General features: G+C 33.3%; 1 protein-coding gene and 1 non-coding gene across 8 annotated transcripts; one reads left to right on the top strand and one right to left on the bottom strand.

Moving 5' to 3' along the window:
- Positions 1-3,488: 3,488 nt before the first annotated feature.
- Positions 3,489-3,595, bottom strand: LOC114579320. Its single transcript, XR_003700246.1, has one exon. It is a non-coding gene; the product is annotated as a small nucleolar RNA R71 (small nucleolar RNA).
- A 7,924-nt stretch (positions 3,596-11,519) lies between these two features.
- LOC110096896 (exocyst complex component SEC15A) lies at positions 11,520-26,060 on the top strand. Of its 7 annotated transcripts, none has more exons than XM_028693420.1 (4): positions 11,520-11,900; positions 17,951-17,998; positions 18,079-18,261; positions 23,451-26,060. In XM_028693420.1, the coding sequence occupies exon 4, from the start codon at positions 23,470-23,472 to the stop codon at positions 25,843-25,845; it is 2,376 nt and encodes a 791-aa protein (XP_028549253.1). In that variant the 5' UTR covers positions 11,520-11,900; positions 17,951-17,998; positions 18,079-18,261; positions 23,451-23,469; the 3' UTR covers positions 25,846-26,060. The 7 variants fall into 7 exon arrangements, with proteins under 7 accessions (XP_028549253.1, XP_020678701.1, XP_020678699.1 ...); XM_020823042.2 differs by having other exon boundaries at positions 17,948-17,998; XM_020823040.2 differs by lacking the exon at positions 17,951-17,998.
- The last annotated feature ends 382 nt before the right edge of the window (positions 26,061-26,442 follow it).

Here is a 26,442-nt window from a genome sequence, read left to right as displayed (position 1 = left end):
CCTTTTTTGTTGTTCCTCCTCTTTTTATTGATGTCAAAGGGGGAGAATATGTATATTTACTATGTTTTACTTTAATAGAATCATGTGTTTGCTTTTATTTTCTGATATTTTATTTTCCTTTTATTTTTCATTAAAAAAATAAAAAAATATAACCCCTAATTTTTAAATTTATCACCTAGTGAGGGGGAGGTTAAGAGAATTTTTTGTTTATCTTTCCTATCAACCAGTATTATTTGCCATTATAAAAAGAGAAGAGATTGTTCCAATCCAAGATTTCTAATCTATAATTTTGCTGATGACAAATATTACTGATTGAATTGTTACTTTTTTTAGTGAATTTTTTAGATATTTCTTTTATCTGTGAGCACTAATATTGCATGAAAAATATAAACTACTCAAGACTACTCACTACAGGAAAAACGCCTAAATCCGATGGTTTTTTCTGGCAGTTAGCCTATATTAACCGGCGGTTTTTTAGAACCGCCAGTAATAGCCATTTTTCCTGTAGTGACTTAAAGCTCAAGACTAGGTAAAATAGGAATGTCAAGTAAACAGAGTTTATACTTATATATATATATATATATATATTTCTATATTTCTTGAATCTTGTCACATAAGAGTGTATGATATTGGGGGATCATGCACACACACAGGGGGAGTGTAAAAAATTTAAAGTTAAAATTTTTTGGTACTAATCGCATTGTACGACTTATAATCATATAATACAATCAATTATAGAAATAATGGGCTTAATGACTAATTGAATAATTTGTTCCCGTGAGCTAAACATATTGTATGATTTAGATCGTATTGTATGATTTGTTACGATATGAAAACCTTAGCTGTCGGATAAATCAAGTAAGATACTGAAAGTTTGATTTTTGAATTAATTATATTGTACGATCTGATTTGTACTCTATGAACATTTAAAATTTTATTTAAATTAACCCTCATAATTAGTCAATCAAATCGTGGTTTAATTAATTATCTTGATCGCATTATACAAACTTGATCGTTCTTTACCATTGGCTTAGATGAAATTTGGTTGTTCAAAAGATCGTACCAAACGAAATCAGGATTTTTAAACTAATCATATTATATGATATTCATATCATACTGGACAATCAACTTAAAATTAACTAACTGTATTGTGCAATGATACAATATAGGATGATTGATAGAGATAATTTTTAATAATCACATAAATCTTCATGTATGAATAGAGAGAAAGTAAAAAGATCGTATTGGATGATCTTTAGATCATACTATATGACGTGTTTAAAAAGTTGAACAGTTTGTCTAAGTAACTGTTTACATCATATTGGATCGATGGGCAAGGAACTCTGAGAGAGAAGTCTTTGATAGAAATCCAGGATTTAAGAGGAAGAAGAAGATAAGGTTAAGCGTGAGGGAGAAGGAATGTGAAGGGATTACATGGTTGCTTCGGGCTAGCTACACCCTTGCTCCTCATGTGGCCTTGGTGAGTTATTGAAGGATCTAATGGGAGAGATGCTTCTAAGTCAAGTTCTCAAGGTACTTTGCCTTCGCTAGGAGAGAGAAAAAGCTTTAGGTTCTCAGCCTTCTCTAGGAGAGAGAAAAATGATTCAAGGTTCGCTTCCAATATCGAGGAAGGTGACATAGCTTCTGACACTCTACCACATCAGGTTTGGTAAAAGTGAGTTTGTAAAGGCTTCTTCGCCTTGCTGTGGGAGTAAAAAAGACTCACTTTTTTGCTAGTGCAATTCCCAAATTGGGAGACTTAGGGGAGTGGATCCCAGAGTGGACGTAGGTCAAGGTTTAATGAACCACTATAATTTAAATTTTGGTATGCTTTTTCATTTTTCTCATCTTATTTTTTGCATTTAATTTTAATGATAACTGCTTAGTGAAAATTTGAGATTAATGTTATGTCATGTTAATTAGAATTTCATCATCATTATTGAAATTGTTGTTAAATTGTTAGCTTATGCTTCATGTGATCAAATTATTTATTTCAAAGTTTTGAAACATTTACAAAAATAATAGTATTCCTTTTTAGGATTTTTTAAATTATCAATTCACCCTTCCATCTTAGTGTACCTCGGGCTAGTTTTGTGAGGTTTAACAACCTTCTCAAACCTTTAAATAAATTATGGAGTACTAATGTGTTCTCTTCATTAATAATTTCATGATGCTTTTAATATATTTTGTCTACATTTAATATACATAGTGGTCATATGTGTAGTTAATAGTATGTATAATATTGAGCCTAGAAATAAAAAATTATGCACAACTAGGTATGTTGTATTAGTATGATGCAAGTCTAGGCATAGCGCTTGCAAGTCTAGGCATAGCGCTTGTCATATATCAAATTTATAGAGATGAATTATCATGAGGGGTGTTTAACAGTACATGCTTTATTTACTCTTCTAAGATTTTTCGTGGGTGATAGACCATGGAATTTTATAGTGGTATTGAGATTGGAATGGTTTAATCTACCATTTGTCACTTCAAGCTTGAGTGAGCAGTTGGTGATACATATACATAGAAAAACAAATCATTAGGAAACATATTATATTTATATTCCATCGATCTAAAATAGTTTATCCAAATAGTGTTTTAATTAATTATTTTTTATTTTAATTTAAGTGATTGAATCTCCATCAAAACTTATTTTAATTGAGTAGGATAATTATTATAGTTAAAAGTTGTTACTACTAGTATTTATAAGTAAACATTCTTCCTCGTGAGATCGATACTATACTATATCACTATATTACTTGATTCAACATATATATTTGTGTATATTAAGTGAGATTTTTACAATTTTTATATAAAAAAAATATAAACATTATTTAGAGATTATAGAGTCTTAAATCTTTTTCATGATTCTTTAGGTTACTCCACCGCCTCTATCAAATTATTGACATAGTTACAGGGGAAGAATTTATTTTCTTTATAAATTACATAATATGTCCTACTAGGTTTTTTTTTTCATTTTAATTTACTTATTTCATATTTTTGGTTGCATACTTACAAGACATAAAGGAGAGGCATGCTTAAATTTTGATTCTAAAATTGAGAGAACTCTTTATAAAATTAGAACCACCAAAAAGATTTTTAAAATGACCTGCCCTGTTTAAAGCTTAGATCATTCTAGACCTCTTAAGAATTCTACAAATCCTTTAGTTTATAAAATTCACCAAAACATAAATAAACCCACCATCCAAGCAAATAATTTTGAATTAATTTAAATGGTACAAAATTCTTACTTTAGGGAAACTCCCATTGAAGACCCTAACTTATATTTAGTAAGTTTTTTACAAATTTGTGTAACATTTATATAGAATAGTGTTAGGGATGATGCTATTAGACTTAAATTGTTCCCATTTTCTTTAAGAGATAAGGCAAAAATATGATTAAATTTTTTACCTCCAAGTTTTATTACCACATTGAATGAGTTGGCTCATAAATTTCTAGGGAAGTATTTATTACCTTCTAAGATTTCCAAGCTTAGAAATGACATTACTTCTTTTACTCAGTTAAAAGTAGAATCTATTTATAAGAGTTAGGAGAGATTCAAGGAGATGCTTAGAAAGTGCTTTCAACATACCTTATCTGATTGGATTAATTGAAATAAATGAAAACAAATAATTTTAGCGGCCTGCTGATAGGGTAAATCCTAAGAGAGTGGTTGGTGTTTATGAAAATTATTCTTTCTCCATTTTGACTGCACAAGTTGCAGCAATATAAAAAAATTGAGCACTTTAGGATTAAATTTTGATTCATCTTTACATTTGGAAGATAAAACTCGGTGGAAGAAAATGATATCCAAGGGGTTGAAAATATAAATTTGATTGAAAGCTAAAATAATCCCTATTTAAATACATATAATTTAGGTTGAAGGAATCACCCAAATTTTAATTGGTCAAATAATAATGATGAAAATTAATGAAATTCTGGTTAAAATAATCAAGACATAAATTAAAATAATATAATCAATCTAATAAAAATCCATGACCAGCATATCCTCTTGGATTTAATCAAAGAAATTAGTATGAAATTTGGAAGACACCACTAAAAGATGTAGTCATAAAATTGGAAACTCAATTACAAAACCTAGCTGCTTCACTTAAAATTTTGGAAATGCAAGTAAGTCAGCTTATTATTTTTGTGAGTAGTAGACCCATTGGATATCTTCCTAGTAACACTGAAGTTAATCCTAAAAAGAAGGAAAAAGATACTAATCAGACCGAATTGAAAAAAAAAACAATCATCCACCTTAGCCAAATGAAAAATCTACACAAATATGACTGAAGACTATAGACTTAACGCTTATAGGGAGGCAACGTTATCCTCTAGATTAGGTTTTGTTTAATATACTTAAAAAAAAAATCTTTGAGAGGGAAGAAGGGAGCATTGTGGTGCCATAACTTTGAATGCTGCAGCGCCCTGAAAGGCCTTAATGATTGAAACATACTATCAAAATTTGATTCAATTCTAACTTTTTGATTATAAAATTTTTTAATAAATTATCAATTATGAGTTTAGGCTAATTCTCACAAAGGAAAAAGCATACAAACTAGTCATTTTTAGGTTAAAATTTAGTACATTGGTTGGAATTTTGGATTTGAATTAGATTTATTTATTAAAAGAATCAATTCAAACCTAAACTTTTTAAGCGGGTTGGATTGACAATTTTAGCTTTTTTCTATTTACCGGTTTTATTTTCTTATTTTAGAAGGTAACATATTAGCTAATTTAGTTTAAAAAAATTAAAATTTCTTAAAACTTTGTGAACAAGTTTTCTTTGTATCAATGCTTCTCATTTGTTTAAAGAATTGTAAGATATGAATGTTATATTATTTTAATATTTATAATAAAACTTATTATTTGGCATGACAATTATATTATAAGACATCGATTTTTTTTCTATTATGTAATCTAATTAATTTTGAAGAAAGAGGGAAGGAGGGACTTTTTATTTAAGGATAATTGTTATTCTCCATTCTATTAAATTTTGATAGTATGATTTTTAAATGCATGAATACAATAATTAATTTTAATTTTAATAATATTTGATTATTTCAAAATGGGTTTGTTTCGTTGCATTTGAAGATTATTATTCAAAAATTTCAAACTTTCCTCCCATTAAAATCTATAGAAACCATAGGAGCTGAAGAAGTTCTCTTTTTAGTCCTCACCTACTCTTGAGTGGGTATCATACTTTCTTCTCTTGGAAATCAAAAGTCTAAACGATGGGTAGAATCATGCATTCATCATCTTCTTCAAAGAGTTAAAATAAAAATCATAACAAGAATGAGGATTTTTTTCACTTCTCCACATGCAAGGTTCTACCATTATTACTAAGTTGAAAAAATTTAAAGAGAAGTTGTATGTAGATAAGAAAAATACATGACAGAAATAAGGAAGATGCATGGTGGTAGAGTTTTCTTATATGATTTCTTTGTTGGGCAAGATGTGTTGATATTTGATTATAAGGGAATGTATTGCCATGAAAAAGTCAAATTTTGATGGATCAGTCTTTTCACTATCATCAAAATTTTTCTTGATGGTGCCATCAGGATACAAAATAAGAAAACTTTACAAAGCATCAAAGTCAATGGGTATAGATTGAAACCACGCACTTAAAGGAGTGAGAAATTCTTAAGAACATGTATGCATTGTTGTTGTTTTACTTTATTGTTTTGTAGAAGAGAAGGAAGTGGTGGGAGATATTGGCTTTTGTAGTTGAACTTAATTGAAAATTTTGACTTTAAGATTTATTGTTGAATGTTGGTGCCATGTACAATGGTTATCCTAGAAATATGTCAGGTTTTGAATGTTGTGTCATGTTTTGTATTCAACATATATTTTACGCGCTCTTTATCATTCATATGAAAGCATGCATTTGTAGTATTTTTTATGTGTTTATTTACATATTAGAAAAATTTCTTCAAGGTTAAATTATTATTGTTCTAAAATTATTTTAATATTTTGATTATTTAATAAACTTCTATAAAAATGATAATTAAGAATTAAAATAATAATGAAACTTTAGATTCTAGTTTGAATGAACTTTGTTTATACTTCATAAGTTGAAAAACTAATACTTAACTCATTCAACCATTTAAGCTATTATCCTAATTTGAATTTATAAGCTATACATTCATGAATTTAACTTTTAAAAATTATAAGATTAATAATTAGTATTAAAAATTAGATATGAGTAGATTAAAATTTAACATCATAGCTATCCTAAAGATGAAATTAGTAATGTCATCAAGTTCATACATTAAAATTATTAAGACTGTATGAAAATTCTAAGCAGAAGCTAATATCCAAAATCATTAACTACGTACTTCACTAAAGAAAAAAGAAAAAAAAAACTACAAATAGTTCTTAAAAAGAAAAAGAAATGAAAGATATCAAAAGAAAATATGAGTACATTAAAAAATTGGTATCTATGAAAACTTAAGATTTGAAATACAATCTTATACAAAAATTATGAAGGATTAGACGAGAAAGTTAATACAAGGAATTATGAACTAATGAAAGTACAATTTTAACTATAACCATATCAAATTATTAAAACTACATTATTTACTTTAACATTCAAAAGTTAATGATTAAATATGTAACCTATCATTTAAAATTAGGTAAAAATAAGAACCATTGATTAAGTTTAAGTATTAGTATTTTTTTAAACTAGAAGTATAGTTTTGATTCAATTTTACAAATTCTAGATAGTGATGTATTATCCTAAATTATAGTAATTTTAGATTATCACTTTCTATTTTTGTTAATCACTTAATCAAAATTATAGATTTTAATTTGCTTGAGTTCAAGAAAGAGTTTAAGATAGGTAGGATTTAATAAGTGTAAATAATATTATATTTTATGTATTAATTTATCATTAAAACTATATTATTTTAGTTGTGTTTGTGAAGAAAATATAGGAGTTGGGTAGAATTTTCAAATGTGGTATAACACCATAGTGTCAGACACAATACCGTTGTGGCTCCATCATTGACACCGACTGAGCATTCAAATATGGACATGGTGATGTCTAGTCTCTTTTTAACAGCGCCAAAGCATTGGAGGAATCATCGCCGCAAAGCCCAGCCAGCCAGGGGCGGAACCCCATGGTATTGAGGGGGGGCAATTGCCCCCCCTAAAAAAATTAATTTTTTTTATTATATGGCTGATGTCAGCACCGCAAAGCCTAGTCTATGTCTTTACAGCACCATGGTGCCAAATTCCAGTGTCGTTACGTTAAGGAAGTGCCACATTGACATTGCAGCACTCATTCGTTAGCAAAGCCATAGTTGTATAGTTATAATCATTCAAGCCACAATATGCCATTGAAGTGATGTGTTAATTCATTAAATAACTGGTTCATATAAGCAAGAACCGCATCAGAGGAAACCCTTTAATGGTGTAGTGTTAGTTCATTTTATGGGTGCTACGGCATAAGTATCTCAAGCGATGTGGTGCAAAAATGCATTTTTTGTGTTTTTCTATAAATATTATGTTTGTAATATTAATAGAGGTGTTTAGTCACTTATTTAATTTCAAACTTTATAGTTCTTCTCTGATTTTTTTAGGTGTGACAACTAAGGGAATTCAGAGAAGTATTAGATATATTCCATTGAAGTGTTTAGCTTGTGTTTGTGAAGCTTTTGTTTGTGAAAACAATTCTATAATTTAAAGGAGGTGTGTAGAGGAGATCATTAAATCATTCGATGATATATTTTCTTATGTACTTTTTATCTTTTGTGCAATTAATATGCTTCACTTATTTTTCATGTATGAATAAATTCTCTAACCTCAAATTCAAGATGTAAATAAAAATGGAGTGCTAATGAGTTCTCTTCATCAATAATTTCATGATATTTTCAATATACCAAGTCTTCATTTAATACACGTAGTGATCATATGTGTAGTTAATATTAAGTGTAATGTTGAGCCTAGGAATAGGAATACAGACATAACCATATAGTTGGATTGATATGATGTAAGAATAGGCATAGTCCTTGTCGTGTATGAAATTTATAGAGATGAATTATCATGAGGGCATTTTAACAATATACAATATACTTACTCTTCTAAGATTTTCATAGGGAGATAGACTATGGGAGTTTAGAGGGGTATTGAGATTGGAAGAGTTTAATCAATTGTTTGTCTATTCACACTTGATTGAGTGATTGATGAACATATTCTCTGAATAACATCAATATTAAAAAGAATCATTAGGAAATATATTATATAATTTATCTAAATATTGTTTTAATTATTTATTTTTTATTTTAAATTAAGTGATTGAATCCCCACCACAATTTATTTTAATTAAGTAGGATAATTATTATAGTTGAAGTTAATAGTACTAGTATTTATAAGCAAATATTTTTTCTCGTGGGATTAATAGTTTTATCTATCACTATATTACTAGATTCAACACGTATACTTGCGTATATTAAGTGAATTTTTTATAAATTTTATATCAAAGAAAATCTAAGTATTGTTTAGAGATTGATAGAGCCCTAAATATTTTTCAGAATCCTTTAGGTTACTCAACCATCCTTTATTAGCCACTTATTTCTTATCCGATAAAGCTTGTCCAACTAACTATTGCTATGGAGGCTCCATTATGTGATCATTTTAGCCCATATTTCTCAAACTCCTCATAGTTATACTTGCTCAAATATTTATAAAAGAGTCATCTGACTTTGTTGTTGCTATTGAAGCTCCAAACTTTTGATGGAGCCTTCTTAGAGATATACCATTAGTATAGTCTGCAACTTGTGCCAGGTAATATAACTTTTATAAACATAATCATTGCCAGATCTTGATAAGTAAATATTATTATTGGATATTAATCATTTTTTATTCGTACAAATATTTTAAACAACCACGTAAATGCTTCAATTATTTCCTTTGACAAAAAGGTCACCCTAAGTAGAATGTTTTACCAATGATTATTAACCTGGAAAATGATACATAAACTAATTTATATTTATTAAGCCTATAGATAGTATAAAAAATTATTGTATCTCCAAAGTATTCATAATCTATCTTACCCATCCCATCAACACTAAAAAAATTCAATAATATATCAAATTCTTTAATTTGAATGTCCCACGCGAACATAGGGTCATCAAATTTCAGATCTTTAAATAATTGAATTAAAGAATTTGTGTGCACTTTTTAAATATTTGCTCTTTTTTTTTATAAGCATTTCACTTAAAGAAACCAACATTCTCAATACCTCTAACTTCATCGGTAATGTAGGAAAAAGCATCTACAGTTCTAATTCTGGCTTTTGTCTTTATTTTAAGAATTGCTTTCTCATCACTCACTTTCCTACATTATTTAAGAAGATGTTTATCATTAGGCCTAGTTAAATCATGATTGTGGCTTTTTACCAATGTTTTACCAATTTTTGCACATTCCAATAGGTTGTCCGGCTGTTAGTCTATTCCAATAACAGCCGGACAACCTATTGTGATATCTGATTTTTGATATTTCATTTATAAATTCAATTCATGAACCTTCTTGAAACCATCTTTGGAATAGACTAAGTCCTTACATCTTATCTTTCTTGAGTTTGGCCAGTAATTGTGTTATTCCTTGTGAGCATTAAAACTAACATTATGTGCATACCTATAATACATTTTGTATGCCACCTTCTCATACTTGTATACACTATGGTTTACATTCAATATATTGCTTATAAATAAATAGTTAATACACATATTATAGATAGTCAATAAATATCTTACACACACTAAAAACACAGTTAATACATAGCTTATACACAATCAATATACAGTTAGTATACAGGTTGTACAATATCAGTACACACTAAGTACATAGTTTTGTATAATGTGTGTATAACTTATTCACAATCAATAAATAGCTTGTACACAGTCAATACATAGTAAAACATATTCAATATGCAGTCAGTACATAATTAATACATAGTAATACAGTTGGTACAAAACTTGTATAATATAAATACACAATCAATATATCAATTGTACATATTTAATACATAGTTTGTACACAACTTATACAAGGTGTGTATAAGCTATCACACATCAATACAAAGTTAATATGCAACCTATATATAATCAATACACAATAAATATATAGCTTGTACACAATCAATAAACAATTAGTATATAGTCAATACAAAGTCAGTATACAGCTTGAATAATATTAATACACAATCAATACACAACTTGTATTAGGCGCGTACAACTTATACAACTTATTACATAATTAATACACATCTTGTAGACAATCAATAAGCAGTCAATACACAGCTTATACAAAGTCAATATACAGTTTGTACAATATAAATACACACTAAGTACACATCTTAAACAAGGTGTGACAAGCTGTCAAATATCTATACATAGTCAATACAAAACTTGTCATAGTCAATAAATTGTCAATACACAATTTCTATATAGTCAATACACAATTAATACATAGCTTGTATAATATCAATACACAATCGTACACAGCTTGTATACAATCAATACATTGGTTGTATATAGTCAATAAACAATCAGCACACAGTATGTACACAATCAATACACAATATACAACTTTTATAAGGTGTGTGTAACTTACATATAGTCAATGCAAAAGCTTATACACAATTAATATACAGTCAATACAAAGCTTATACACAATCAATACAAAGTCAGTACACAGCTTGTATACAGTCAATATACAGTCAGTACACTTGTATAAGGTGTGAACAAGCTGTCACAAATTAATGCACAATCAATATACAATCAATACACAATAAGTAATATACATCTTATATACAATCAATACACATTCAATATATAGCTTGTACACAGTCAATACACAGTCAGTACACAACTTATATAATATGTGTACAAACTGTCACACATCCATACATAGTTAATACACATCTTGTACATAATTAATACACAATCAAATACACCATTTGTATAATATCAAATGCATAGTCAATATACAACGTGTAAACAATGTGTATTGGCTGTCTACAAGATTGTACATAGTGTGTTATTACAAGAAACTCTAAAAACTTAGGAAGAGTTTGAAATTTACCGATAAGTTGAAATCTACAACACCTCCAACCAATGTAACTTTCGCTTCATACCCTAAACCTATCATTTCTTTAGGTTGAAGTTTTTTAAATTTTCAAGTCTTCCTGGCCGTTTGTATATCGCTTTCGGCCTTCACATCCTGTGGGCATTTCATCTGCTCGAAGAATATAACTTCCTCTTCCAAACTAGTCTTCATCTTCATTGACTGTTCCCAGTTTTTAAAAATCCTAAATATTGTGGAGCTCTTACGAATTTCTTCCTTAAAAAGGGATGTCAACCCGAAACCCTAAATTTAAATAGTATGATGCAAGTTTTGTCAAAAAGTCAAAACTATCACTTCTATACAAGATCCATTGGACAGACTGAGTAGACTAACAAGCGCAAAATAAAATACGAAATCTACGTCCAACCCAAATCCAAATGTGTGCAGCCCACATATCGATTTCATTCTAAGGTCCGGACTCCCCGCCCAATAAGTTCTCCGATTTTAAGCCGCCTCTTGCTCTCAAGCTCCTCGATATCACCCGCTCCACCCCTACGGGGAGCGCTTCCCTGCCTTCCCCGCGGTCACATCGCGCGCCAACGACGATCCAACAGCGACTTCGTACTCCAACTCCATCGCGAGTGGCTTCCCGCGAATTTCGGCTTCTCAGGAACTGTAATCCCACTTTGAACAGATCAAAGCCTCCGGCGAAGTTTTTGTATCCAGCCCCTGTTCCGGCAAGAAATCAAGTACATACCATCCCTCTGGACGCTGGATTGGGTGAAGACAGCTCGGACGGCACGCCCTTTTGGGATTCGGTCCTGAAGGTATTATCATCTTATTCATGCTTGCTTCTGATTTGTTTATTTATTTTGTCACGCCTCTGTGAATTCGTCTCTGTGAACTTTTTTAAGATTGAGTTTTGCCTATTGGTTTTGACTGCCTTAATCATGTGGTTGCCTTAATTTCTCTTTTGAGCATTTTTTTTATTGGAAAAAACCATGGTTGTACATATCAGACTGTGATGCATTCTTCAAACTTTGGCAAGCGTTATGATTATTTCTTAACCTAGCAAAATCTAAAGTCCAATGTTGCACTTGATTTTTTTTTCCTGTTCCCCTTTTTATTGCTGCTGATTATGTTGGTGGTTGTAACAAACGAAGCAGTATGTGTGATCAACAGTTTGCTTAGGACTAATTATTTTTTTAATCCTTTTAAAGCAGTTCAATGATTCTAGTATGATGGATGCCTGATCTGTTTGATTCAAATAATGATGGATGCATCTGTTTGATTCTATACGCCCATAGTAGTTTTGGTCGGATCGATCAATCAATTCATATTACCATTATGAATTATGTTCAACAAATCACCAAGCACTTGAACCAGTTTGCTTGAAGGAGCAGTCTTGTCAAGTTGCTTGGATCAATTTCCCTCTAAGCTGAAGTTTCCAGAATAAAGGAATACTCCATCATGGAACTCGACAACTAAAATCGTTAAGTCTCCAAAAGCTATTTTCCACTCAGGAAAAACTCGTCAAAGAACTTGTCAATGGTCTCACCAAGAGAAGTTGTGGAGAACTAGCTATAAAACTTGCTAGAGAGTTTGCCAAAGGGAATCTTTCCTCAAAGATTTCACCCTCAACTTGGAAATCATCAGTGTTGGACAATTATCAGCCAAACACACTTAAATATTTTTACAAAAAATAATGTTAATCCTTGCTATGTAGTCAGATGCACCTTTCTTTTTTGGCACTTAACCTTGACCTAAACCTATGAGTAGGGGTCAGGGATGAGCTTGGAACATTTTGATTAACGGAGGTTATATCGTGTTATCGATTTTTACTTTCCGATAGCAATCAAATCAATATTCTTAGAGCTTTATCTAAATTTTTACTTCTCTTCCTTTTTTCTTGGTTATGCTTGAGTTGTGCTTGCTAATAGGATTTTGATGTCACCAATAAACAAATTTTACCTTCAACACCCTCAAAGGTGCGATGAGCATGAATTATGCATTAAACAGAAAGCCAATTATGGAACATCTTGGTGAAAATTAGAGGCCTTAGCAAAATGAGCAATATGATTTCTTCACTTTTGAGTAACATAATTAGATGGAAGGCTGTTTGATGAAAATGATCTAAGGATTCTAAAAGCATTTATGAGAACACACTCCGATTTTTCATTTGCTCTAAGAAAATAATTTGGCTGATTCTCTACTTCGTTGATGATATTATAATCTCCACACTTCCTCACCAACTTCCACCAAAGGCTCTTCATCTCGCTTGAGAGAAAGCACAATAAAATCTCATCCGTGGTGTCCGGAGAAGCTTTTCACTAGCCCTACTAATGCATTTTTAAATATAATTATTAAAGCACAACTTTCACCAAAGTTCAAAATGCCACTGCTCAAAGCTTATTAAGGGTAATTGGACCCAACTGACTATGTTAGCTTATTCAAAGTAGTAGTCTCTGTCATGAACATCAATGTTACTATGAAATGTTGCCAATTCTTGACAACATTCAAGTATTCAATGAGGCATCATTATGTTTATCCACAACTTCTTCTCAAAGCATCACCAACGTTTTATAATTCACATGATTTCTCATCACCCAATGTGTGCTAGCGTACAAAGATCATTAAAAAACTAACAAGCTCTCTTAAACATAAGGTCAGAACTTGGTGAATACCTTCAATGCTTTATATTCCTTTTCAGTGTGAGATGCTAAGTGCCAATGATTTAAAGCTTGTAGTCACCTAGAGTGCAGTCACTCAGTGCCTCCAATATGGGATTATTAAATATGCCTTTGACTTAAAACTATCGAAGATATTTATTTTATTCTTATAACTTAGCAATAGTCATATTAATGTAAAATGGTACAATAATGTTGAAGCTTCTAGTTAAAAAAAAAAAGAAAAAAAGAAAAAATTTGAAGCTTCTAGTTAAAATACTTGACATTCGAAAGCTGCACAAGACTTATGACAACACCATTATGTCTAATTATGTGAGCACCATGACAATTTGAACTTAGAAGAAAAAATAACTCGTTAGAGTGATTTATACTGCAATAACATGATCAACACTGAAGAAAGATAGAAGGCCTCCAACTTACCACCCTTTGCTTAGAGAAAAACCATCAATGTCAAACATGCGTCCTACCCACAATCCTTTTCGGGTGTCTTATGGAGAGCTTGTGGATGCCATTCGAGATAATGAATACTTCCATTTGCAACCTCCAATGCGCACAAAACCCCGCATGATCCTTCAAATATTATGCTATCCTCAAGGATAATGATAATTTTTTTAAACAATACAAATATTATTAAAAAAAAAGAATATACAAAAATGTTGAATTCATCACTAAATATGTGTTACCTACGTACCTTCAACTACAAAAAATTGAAGGATCAAATCTCACATAGTTCTAAAAAAAACTACAAAGAGAAAATCTGTAATGTTAAATCAACTCAAAATACAGGATGAAAAATAGAAGAAATGAAAATTGATCCACCAAATGCTCTTTATCCAAGCAATGAAGCAAAAGACAACTCATTTAGATGCATATAACTGAATTTCAATATTATTTAATAGAAAATAATAATCAACCAACGTCTCACAATAAATACAATCCTGCACGATCAATAGGAAACTAGGCAAGCAATGCCTCTTTAACAATAGAGTAAACACACCTATATGATCAAATAAATAAAGTTAAATAAAAATAAAAAATATGTGAGGATCCTATTCCATTCAAATTATAATGAAACATAATATGAATATACGAAGAAGTCCCTTATAAGGAAAAGAAAACATTCACGAATCATATCTCAATAAAGATAAATTAAAATTGAAGGAAACCCAACATTGGTATTAATATGCTCAGGCTTGGAAATAATGCAAAAGGTTCCATAATAGAAGATCCAAATCCAAATGCATAAAAATCATGAAAATTGCATATCATAAAAGCCAAATTCATGAGTATCATGGAAATAATTAGTCATATCATCATAAACCCTCTGCTATCCCAACAGCAATATTGTCCAAAGTACAATCCCCAATAGATCCAAACATCATAATATGAAACAATAACAATCTCAACAACTCTAACATTATCCAACAATATTGAAATACCAAGAATCCATGTGAAAGCAATACAATGTACTCCATGAAACCTATCGTCAAGCATCAACTACAATATAAAAAGACCACTTCCTCAAAAATAAAAATATCATCATAGCCTTCCTAGCCCAAAATACCAAAATTTATGACTCAATTCCAAGAAGTAACCTTTCTTAAAAAAAGGTAAACCCAACTTATCTCAGTGTTCACCAAACCCTTGAGTAGAAATGTTTATTTCTTGAAATTTCATATCACAATTAGTGCAAAGATCACGATCATGATACTGAAGAGTGTTGCCGTTTATGAATGTAAGTGTTCATCAATGCCAAAAAGCTTAAATAATTTATACTCACCAACCTAGGTCACCTACCCAAAAATATAATTATAGAAGAAAACAATAAACTTGTCAATCCTAACACAAGTCATATAGATCATTGAAAATACCCCATAAGAAAACAAATCCCATAAGAAACATAAGTCAAGGAGGGAAGTGCTCTAATAAACTTTAGAATTCTTTGCATTTTGAATTGAGTAAAAAACATATCTAAAATATTTTTTCATCTTCCAAAAAAGGTTTATGAGATTTATAATAAACTCAAGGAATTCACCTCTTATATTTTTGCAACCCATTATGTTATCATGTTGAAATTATTTGATAATTAGTTTGATTATCTTGGGTACTTTCCCGAGAGGCTTGATTTAATAAGAGTGAATTCAATTCAAAACGTTAACTATACACGGGGAAATCATTCAAGAGGCTTGATTTATCTAAAGTGGATTCAACATCAATTTTTATTTATACTCAGGAAATCATCATATTTTGAAAACTCAGACAAAAACAATTTCAACATATTATTCTAAAGGTTAAATTTCACTATATATTTGAGAACTATTGAAAAGTTCATTCTTGAAATTAACATTCACCTATTCAATTCAATTCAATTCAAAATCAATCAAACTTCAAAATAGAAGTTCAAAATATTGTCAATTTAGATTAAAATTAGAAAGATCTTAGATTCTGAATGTATACCCTATTAGTTAAGCAAGATGTAGACTAATTTTAGGCAAGGGACTATAATGGTCATTGCCTAAGGTTAACTTTAAAAGTTGTGAAATCACTTTCTATTAGAGAGCTACATCTCCCAAGTAGACGAACAAATTGTACTTAATGAAGTTTCCATAGTACTTAACTTAATATATTTGCTTCATTTAAGGAACAAACAAAGTCTGATTGACTAAGATAGTATCATATCTATAAAACTTGTATTGTGATAAGGAATTCATTTTATACTCGATAACCTATTTCTCATAATTATTACTTGGTAACTCGATTACTCAATAAGTCGCCAAATTTTTTTTTTCAAAAATTTAATCAGTTTAGTATTATGTTTCTCTTAACACCATATAAACCAAGCTTTATGCTATATCTTAAGTATGTAAAGACTGAAAATCAAGTCATAGAATTTACACACCCTTTGATGGTAAGATCTACATTTAGAAAGAGAGTGAGAGACCCCTTTTAGTGCGAGACCAAAGATGATTACACCCACAAAGTCGAATTTCTAGCAAGAGGTGAGACCTATCCAAGGCTACAATTTATTTGATAAAAATATATATAAAGAAAAAGGGCAGAGTAAGGCGTAACAATATATTTCAAAATTATAACAATATTATTTCAATTATTCGACTCATTTTATTATGTTCATCTTTATTCTATTCTTTGTATTCAAGTTATTGCTCGGTTGTACTACTCTATTAATGTTAAGCAATATGAGAGATTCTAAAATTTTTACAAGGGGAAGATATGATCACAAGTAGGTTAATGATAAAATTTTATTTCATTTCTAGCAAAATGCACAAAAACACTCAAAAAAGGTTTAAAAAGTGAACCAAATCTACAAATCTATTAAGATTCACTCTGAAGAATCTTTATTCAGATCTTCAAAAGCTTTGTTATTTAATTGGTTGAGTACAGGGTGATAGAAGAAGCTCAAATCTTGCCATACGTGATTGATCTCACTATAATAGGAAATACAAGCAAATACAATCTCTTTTTGATATTTGGCTTTGATTTTGCCAAAATATTCCTTATATTCAATTAACTTTTTTATTATGATGACTTCGGAAGATTGAGATGATGAATCAGCCTTGTTGTTGCTTGATTTCCTTGAAAGCATCTTCCAACTCGACTACTTTTGTCTTAAGATGAAAGCATTGAGCAAGGTAACTCTTATTGAAAAACCTGCGACTCAGCCAGTAAAGACTCCAAGCTACTTATTTTACTTTGCAATACGATAGTATTCAATTCATTTGAGGCACTCATAGTTGTTGCAGCATTCACATTTTACTGCCAAAACCTTCTAAGTATTTTGCTTCCTTAGTGAATTCTTCAACGAGTTTCCTTGTAACTTGCTTGGTACTTAGAGCTTTCTTCAAGAGCATTTTTTTCCCTCCAATGAAACTGCTAATTTCTATTTTTTCCTTATAAACATTCTAACTCGCTCATTAAGTTACTATTCTTTTCAACCAATCTCTTAATGTTTACTTAGAAGAAGAAATATGTTTGTCAAGTTGACGTAAGTCTCCTCATCATGAATATAGGTAAGTCGCCTAGTGACTTTTAGAATAAATGTTTACACTAGTTGTGGGGAAAGAAAAGATGGCTGACCAATGATAAAAATTAGTTACATTCATCTTCTTCTTTGACATAATAAGGGATCTAAAATTAGGCTAACAACTTTATCATTTTTTGTCCGTCAGAAGGATGACTTGCCTGTAATCATAGAATCTAGCCTTAAAGTATTTCAAAAGGTGAATATAGGTCATTTTGGCTTTTCACTTGTCAGATCTTCTTGGCTTGGAAGCCGACTTATTGTCAGCATCTTATGCAGTGGATGGACATTCACCTTCTCCTCGGATATGGGTCTTATCAAAAGAGGTTGATCCAACTGTTCTTACGACATTAGCTTGTCAAACAAGAAGAATTTTTCCATGAGAGCTCAGACCAACTTCTTCTACTTCTTTGCCGTTGGACTCATCATATCTAATTAAAACATGCCGTTTCTTTTGAGGAGGTAAGTGGATATTTTCTTCTTATAGTAGCTTGTTTTAATCATCAAACTAACTATATTCAGTTTCCTGGCCCCAATCGACCTCTATCGGTATATTGCATTGGGATATTATAAACTTTATATAAAGAATAAAATCATTTCAAGCTTCGAATAAATTCTTCATTTAATAGATAAAATAACTATAACTTTAGACAGACTTAGTGATTTACTTGGTTTGGTTGAGAAGGATGCCGTTCTGGTGGATTTATCTATCATATGGTAAAAACAGTCAAGTTGTAGGTCTCTCACCTTCATAAATACGTTACCCTATTCACTATTCAAACATAATAGCCGCAACTTACTATTAGAAATAACAGTCAGCATGGTCTTAATCGACCATCCCTTAAGTGGTTTAAGAAAAAAGTACTTTTACTTCTATCTTTAAGTTTGTTTTGTAATATAATAACTTTGGTGTATCCAGAATCTTCCTCGAAGGCCTTTATAGTTGACATGAACTGAAACAAGTTTAAGCTCTTTTTCACTCTGTCCTCCAGAAAAATAGCAAAAGTGATGACACTAGCAAAATAATTCAACTTCACCTAAGTTTGGACCTAGTTGTAAAAGTTGAGAATCTTAGCCATCCCGGGAAAGAATTGAAGTCCCAGGCCAAGTTTGACATGATCCTGTAAAAACCCAACTCTTCATTTCTTTAGTGAGTTCAAGAACTTGTTAGCTTCAGCAACTCGGACTAAAAATCATTCCCAAACTCACACTCTAGGCATAATAACTTCATGCTATACTTTGACACAGAGAAAAAAAGTTCTAATTTGCCTTTGCAAAGTTCTTTAAACTATTAAGAAAGTGACTATGCGAATACAAATGAAGTTAAGAAAGAACTTTTAAAAGAAGATCACTTACTGTAGCTTTTAAAAAAAAAAGATCACTTACTGTAGCTTATGCAGTACTTTTATCTCCAACAACTTCTTGTTTGTTACCATCCCCTGTTTCTTGAACTAGTTTGATCTTCTTTAAAGTTAAATCAGAAAGTGATTCTCCTCCAACTTTTCATTTCTCTACTGCTTAAAAATTCTCTAGAGACTTGCTTCTTCTTGTATTTTTTTTGATGTTCTTCTTATTCTTAAGGCATAAGAAGACTCAAAAAGAATAATGAAAAATCTCCAAAGAGGGTTTATGGATTCTTATAGATCTTGTACAAGAAATACCCCTATCATCTACCAAATGAGAAGAAGCACGAAAGACTGACAATTTAGATCACCTAGGCTGAATTGTGTTTGAAGGTTTTATTCTCATGTTCATCTTGGCCTCTTGAAAGAGACATAATAATTGGATAGCTAAATGTATACCCATATTCATTTGGATTGGATTGGATTGAACAAATCATATTTCTATTATGAATCATGTTCAGTAATTTATAAAGCACTTGAATCAATTTGCTAGAAGCCTAAAGTTGCCTAAAGGAGTATTCTTGTCAAGCAGCTAGATCCATTTGCCTCTAAGCTGAAGTTTCCAGACAAATGTGTTAGACCGGTCCATTGGACCGGTCTAGCTGGTCCATGCGGAACCGGCCCAGGCGCAAATGAGGCGGACATTTCCCGCCTCCTTTTCTAGCCGCACGAGCTGCAAGGTCCACGGAAGCCAATTTGGAAGGATTTTTTTGGGATTTGGGAGGGAAATTTGAATGTAGGGACTGTTTAGGGATTTCCTTTTGATTTTTATGCATTAAATACTTTGTTTTCCTAGGGTTAGGGTATCTTGAATTTGGCTGATTTTGGGATCTCTTAAGTTTAGGTTTTGTGCTCTAGATTCTTCTAGAGATTGGGAGAGATCGAACCTCCTCTCGAATAGAGGATCACTTGTATCTTGTTGTTTCCTTCCGATTAATTTGATTCTTGCAATAAAATTACTGTTTTTTCTAGTTTTCATTGGAGTTTGGAAGAGTTTTCTCGCTGTTTTTATCTTTCTTGCTAGGATTCACTTGAAATCTACAAGTGTTTTCTATCAAATTGGTATCAGAGAAAGTCTTGGGACCGTTCGTGGGCTGATTTTGGTGAATTTCTGCGGCTAATTTTGGGCCGGGAAAGGAGAAAGTTACTGTTTTTGTAATCCAAATCGAGAATTTTTGGATCTACAAAAATCTGGATCGAGATGGAGGCCAAGAAAGTAGACGCTAGAAGAAAGGCTTGAAGGGGATATGAATCAAATCATGACAACGATGGACGAAAGGATTTCCTCCATGGAAGGACAAACAGCCAATCTCCGGGACATAATGAAGAAAATATTGGAAATCCACAACCAAACGATGGATTTCATGGCAAAAGGGGTGGAAGGGAAAAGCACGAATTTTGAAATCCGTAGGGAGGAAAATGTGGTGAAAATCATGGAAGGAGAAAGAAGAAGACACAATGTAGAGCCTGTTCAGAGGGAAGAAAAAGGAGGTGGATATGGGGAATGTTAAGAGAGATACTATGGCCGCCGAGGTGCTGATTTTGAAGGAAGAAGAGGGGAATTTGAAGGGGGTTTGGGTATGGCATGGCGAGGGAAGACCGAGAGACATGGGGAGGGCCGAGCACCTGGGAGAGGGGAGGCTATGGAAGAATAAGGGGGAATGGTGGAGATCAGAAGGTGAGGAAGCTTAAGATGCCCATATTTAAAGGGGAGGATGCGTACGGGTGGATTTATAAGCTGGAGAGGTAATTCGCTGTCAATGGGATGACGGAGGAGGAGAAGCTGACAGCGGCAAACTTGTGCTTGGAAGGGAAGGCGCTATCATGGTACCAAGGGAGAGACCAGAGGAGACCTATAAGGAGCTTGATGGAATTTAAGGATTGCATAATATAACGTTTTCAAACCGACCATGGAGGAGATTTTTATGAGTAGTTCTTTGCTCTAGTGTAGGAGGAATCAGTAGTAGACTATCGGGAGCGTTTCGAGCACCTAGCCAGTAGGGTGGAGCGATTATCAGATACTGTATTGGAGGGGAACCTCATGAAGGGGTTGAAGGTAGAGATTCGAGCGGCAGTGAATGTTCTGATGTCTTGTGACTTGGGGGAGGCCATGTAGTTGGCACATCTAGTGGAAAATCAGAAGAATCTAGAGAAGACAGCTAGGATCAGTAGCTCAGGAGGCTCTTATAGGACGATAACCACTTTTCTAGCACTCAAGGGGCCTGCATCAGACAACATTAATGAGACCACCATGGAGAAGCTAGTAGGAGGAGGGAGTGGAGAAAATTTCAAGAGGCTGACAGAGAAGGAGATTCAGGCGAAGAGGACAAAGGGGTTGTGTTTCAGGTGCGAGGAGAAGTATACGATAGAACATCGGTGCAAGGACCGAACTCTTCAGGTTCTCACCATCTGTGATGACAAGGAAGCTGAGGAGGGAGGTGAGGGGGAGTTAGAGGAAGAGATGGAGGAGAAGTTGCATTTGGATTAGGCCGAGGTTTCCCTGAATTCAGTAGTACGATTCACTTCGAATCATATTATTAAGGTGAAGGGGAAAATAACAGACATGGAGGTGGTAGTTTTGATTGACAGTGTGACTACCCATAATTTTATTTCTACTCAGGTCGTCAATCAACTGGGAGTGAAATTGGTGGACACCGATAATTATGGGGTTATGATGGGTACAAGGTGGAGAAAGGCCAGTGGATTTGTAGAGGAGTGGTGTTGACCAGCCAGGGGATTCAGGTAAGTGATGATTTTCTCTCACTAGAGTTAGGAAGTATTAATGTCATTCAGGGGATGAAGTGGTTGCAGACCTTGGGGGAAACCAAGGACAATTGGGGAGCACTCACGATGTAATTAAGGGTGGATGGGAGAAAGGTGATTATAAGGGGAGATGCAGAGCTATCCAAAGCCATGGTATCACTTAAGACCATGGTTAAGAGCATACAAGAGGTGGGGGAAGATTATATGGTGGGACTACATAAGCTGGATGTGATCAGGATGGAGGAGAGAGGGGGTGTTTCTCTTTCAGTGCAGCCCTTGATTTAGCAATTTGGTAAGGTGTTTCAACTACCACAAGGATGACCACCTCCACTGGAACACGAGCATATCTCCACCTTGAGGAAAAAGTGGATCTTTGGGAGGGGAGTATTGTTAGACCGGTCCATTGGACCAGTTCATCCGGTCCACGCAGAACCGGCCCAGACGTAAATGAGGCGGACATTCTCCGCCTCCTTCTCTAGCCGCATGAGCCGCAAGGTCCACGGGAGCCAATTTGGAAAGATTTTTGAGGGATTTGGGAGGGAAATTTGAATGTAGGGACTGTTTAGGAATTTCTTTTTGATTTGTATGCATTAAATACTTTGTTTTCCTAGGGTTAGGGCATCTTGAATTTGGCTGATTTTGGGATCTCTTAGGTTTAGATTTTGGGCTCTAGATTCATCTAGAGATTGGGAGAGATCGATCCTCCTCTCGAATAGAGGATCACTTGTATCTTGTTGTTTTCTTCCGATCTATTTGATTCTTGTAATAAAATTACTGTTTTTTTGGTTTTCATTGGAGTTTGGAAGAGTTTTCTAGCTGTTTTTGTCTTTCTTGTTAAGATTCACTTGAAATCTACAAGTGTTTCCTATCAAAATGGCGTACTTTTCCATGGAACTTGGTAGCTAAAATTGTTCAAGTCTACCAAAGCTACTCAAAACACTCGGAACGGACTAACCTGAGAATTCGACTAGAAGGAGTACTTCCACAAATATATTGCCCTCTTAAAATCCATGAAAAGTTACTCGAAGTCCTAGGATTTATATCCTACCAACCAGACTTAACGCATTCTTATAACAATCAATGATAAGCCTTGCTTTGTAATTTTATTTGTATTACTCAAATTTAGTCATTTTTTTTATAGTGAATCACTATCTATTCTTATAAGGGGTAAGAGGATAAGCTGGGCATTCTTGCACTATCTGCTAGGCCACATCAGCTTGTAACTTTGTATTTTTTTACATCAATTTAATCATGATTCTTAGAGCTTCTCTTTCTTCTTTCTCAACTAGGCTTGATCTATACTTGCCAGTATGGTTCTGATGCCAGTCACAGATAAATTTATATCCAATAGATTCATCCCTTCCGCTGTCACAATCAGCACGATTCTTAATTCTTTATCATCGATATGTGACTCTGACCTTAAAAGGAAAAGTTTGTTAACGTTTAATCTTGCTATTGCTTTTATTTGCTTTCTTTCTAAAACAGGTGTCACTAATTGGCAGAAATGAATTCCCAACCCAAAAGGAGGACAGCAGCAGAAAGTGGGGAAGGTGGTGGGGGGATTGATCCAGGCCTCTCTACTTTGATTGGAAATGGAGAGGATTTAGGGCCAATTGTTAGACATGCTTTTGAAGTTGGCAAAGCAGAGGCGCTCTTGCACCAGCTTAGGAGTATCGTTAAGAAGAAGGAAGTTGAGATAGAAGAGCTTTGCAAACTCCACTATGAGGATTTTATACTTGCAGTTGATGAGCTCCGTGGGGTGTTGGTCGATGCTGATGAGCTCAAGAGCATGTTAGCAAATGAAAATCTCAGGCTTCAAGAAGTTGCAAGTTCTCTTCTTCTGAAACTTGAGGAGCTCCTTGAACTTTATTCTATTAAAAAAAATGTCACTGAGGCCCTAAGGAAGTTGAAAACTTGTGTCCAGGTTTCAGTTTTATGCCATAAGTGCAATAAGCATATATCAGATGGCAAGTTTGTCCCAGCGTTAAAAACTTTGGATATAATTGAGAATGATTACCTTCTAAATGCTCCTATAAAAACACTTCGAAAGGTGATTGAGAAGCAAGTTCCAGCAATAAAAACACATATTGAAAAAAAGGTTTGCAGTGAGTTCAATGAGTGGCTTGTGCAAATAAGGAGCATGTCAAGGAACATTGGGCAATTAGCTATTGGGCAAGCTGCTTCTGCCCGCCAAAGAGATGAGGAGATGTGTGCTCGACAAAGAGAAGCTGAAGAGCAGAGCCGTTCTGGTTTAGTGGAGTGTGTGTACTCATTAGACATTGAACAACTTGATGAAGAATCAGTACTTGAATTTGATCTTACCCCAGTATATCGGGCACACCATATTCATGCTTGTCTTGCTATTGAGGAGAAGTTCCGTGAATATTATTACAAGAACCGGTTAATGCAGCTTAATTTGGACTTGGAGATATCCACTGTACAGCCCTTTCTTGAATCCCATCAGCCATTTTTTGCTCAGATAGCTGGTTTTTTCATAGTGGAGGACCGTGTTCTGCGCACTGCAGGAGGTTTGTTATCTGATAGTCAGGTGGAAACTCTTTGGGACACTGCTCTTGCAAACATGATATCAATTCTAGAGGATCAGTTTACTCGTATGGATAATGCGAGCCATCTTCTTCTAGTCAAGGACTTTGTTACACTTTTTTGTTCAACTTTGAAGCATTATGGTTACCGTTTGACACCTTTGCTGGAGGTTCTTGATAGCACCAGAGACAAGTACCACGAACTCCTTCTCGATGAATGCAGGAAGCAGGTGACCAACATCCTTGCTAATGACTCTTATGAACAAATGGTGATCAATAAGGAATATGAATACAAAATGAACGTCGTAGCATTCAATCTTCAGACTTCAGACATAAAGCCAGCTTTTCCATATTTTGCCTCATTCTCTTCTTCAGTTCCAGATGTTTGCCGTATTGTCCGCTCTTTCATTAATGACTCGGTCAGCTACTTATCATATGGGGGCCATATGAACTTCTACGATGTTGTGAAAAAGTATGTGGACAAGCTCCTGATCGATGTGCTGAACGAAACACTTCTCAGTGTCATCCATGGGGGCACATTAGGTGCATCACAGGTTATGCAGACTGCTTCGAACATTTCTGTTCTCGAGCGAGCTTGTGATCTTTTCCTTTGGCAGGTTGCCCAGCGTTGTGGTGTGCCTTTGCGCCTGTTTGATAGGCCTCATGCTGGTTTGGCTGCAAAGGCTCTGCTTAAGGCCTCACAGAATGCTGCTTATAATGCGCTTCTGAATGAGGTGAACACCAAGTTGGATGAATTCCTTTCTCTCATGAATAATTTCAATTGGATTGCTGATGATCCTCCACAAAATGTGAGTGAGTATATAAATGACATAAAGGACTATCTTGACACCTTGATTTCTAGAGCTCAGCAGATTTTACCCTTGGAAGCACTTTACAAGCTTGCTATTTCTGCATTGGATCATGTATCTGATTCCATTGTTGCAGCTTTTCTAAATGAGAATGTTAAGAGGTTTACAGTTAGCGCTGTTATGGGCATTGATAATGACTTGAAGGTGCTAGAAACGTTTTCAGAAGAGAAGTATGTGAGCTTAAGTTTGTCTGATTTGAACAAAAACCAGAGTTTAAAGGATTGCTTATTGGAATCTAGACAGTTGGTTAACCTTCTATTGAGCAATCAACCCGAGAACTTCATGAATCCTGTAATTAGAGAGAAGCATTATGGCGCTCTGGACTATAAAAAGGTGGCAAATATATGTGATAAATTCAAGGATTCTCCTGATAGAATTTTTGGAGGTCTGGCAAGCAGAAGCACGAAGCCGAATGCTAGGAAGAAGTCCATGGACATGCTGAAGAAAAGGCTGAAAGACTTCAGCTGATGCTGATTGAGCTATTCGTTTGTCAGTCATTACGGTATTTTCTCTTTTACTTGTTTTGCCTTCAATCAGCATATTTCCTTGAACCTTGCAAAGTGTTCATATTTTCCTCATGCAGTTAAGGTCAGTTAAATACAACTGGATGGTTTGTCAATGACATGATATTTCTTGTACACATTTAAATTTTTTTAAGGGTTCGGTCTTTACAATTTTTTGTACACATTAACAAAAAAATTGGCCTCAAAAGATCATTACCAAAATCATCCCGTTAGAAAAAACTCCCACCGATCTGCCAGTATATACTCGGTTCGTGCCTCCTCAGTTCATATCAATCATTTATCATGACGAGACATCTAATCTAGCTTCCAAATTGCAGTACAGCATGTTAGCAACATAACAGGCAAATATGATTCTATGAGGAAAATAGTATTTTGAAATAGTCATAGGTTTCATTTGGGACATCTTTTTTATTATTTTTTAAAACAGCTTTCTTATTATTTTTTAAAACAAATTTTAGTATAAAAATTTTAAGTTCAAAATTTTTTTATATTAAATAACTATTTTATAAAGCAGTAAGAAAGCCGTCCAAAAAAAAAAAAA

Source organism: Dendrobium catenatum, unplaced genomic scaffold, assembly GCF_001605985.2.
Source record: "Dendrobium catenatum unplaced genomic scaffold, ASM160598v2 fragScaff_scaffold_35, whole genome shotgun sequence".
Lineage (NCBI taxonomy): Eukaryota > Viridiplantae > Streptophyta > Magnoliopsida > Asparagales > Orchidaceae > Dendrobium > Dendrobium catenatum.
The sequence above is the reverse complement of the archived record's forward strand: the minus strand, read 5'-3'. Positions and strand labels throughout refer to the sequence as shown.

Excerpts from the sequence above, each read along its gene's own strand:
- LOC110096896 (XM_020823045.2), top strand. The coding sequence starts at position 23,470 with ATGAATTCCCAACCCAAAAGGAGGACAGCAGCAGAAAGTGGGGAAGGT.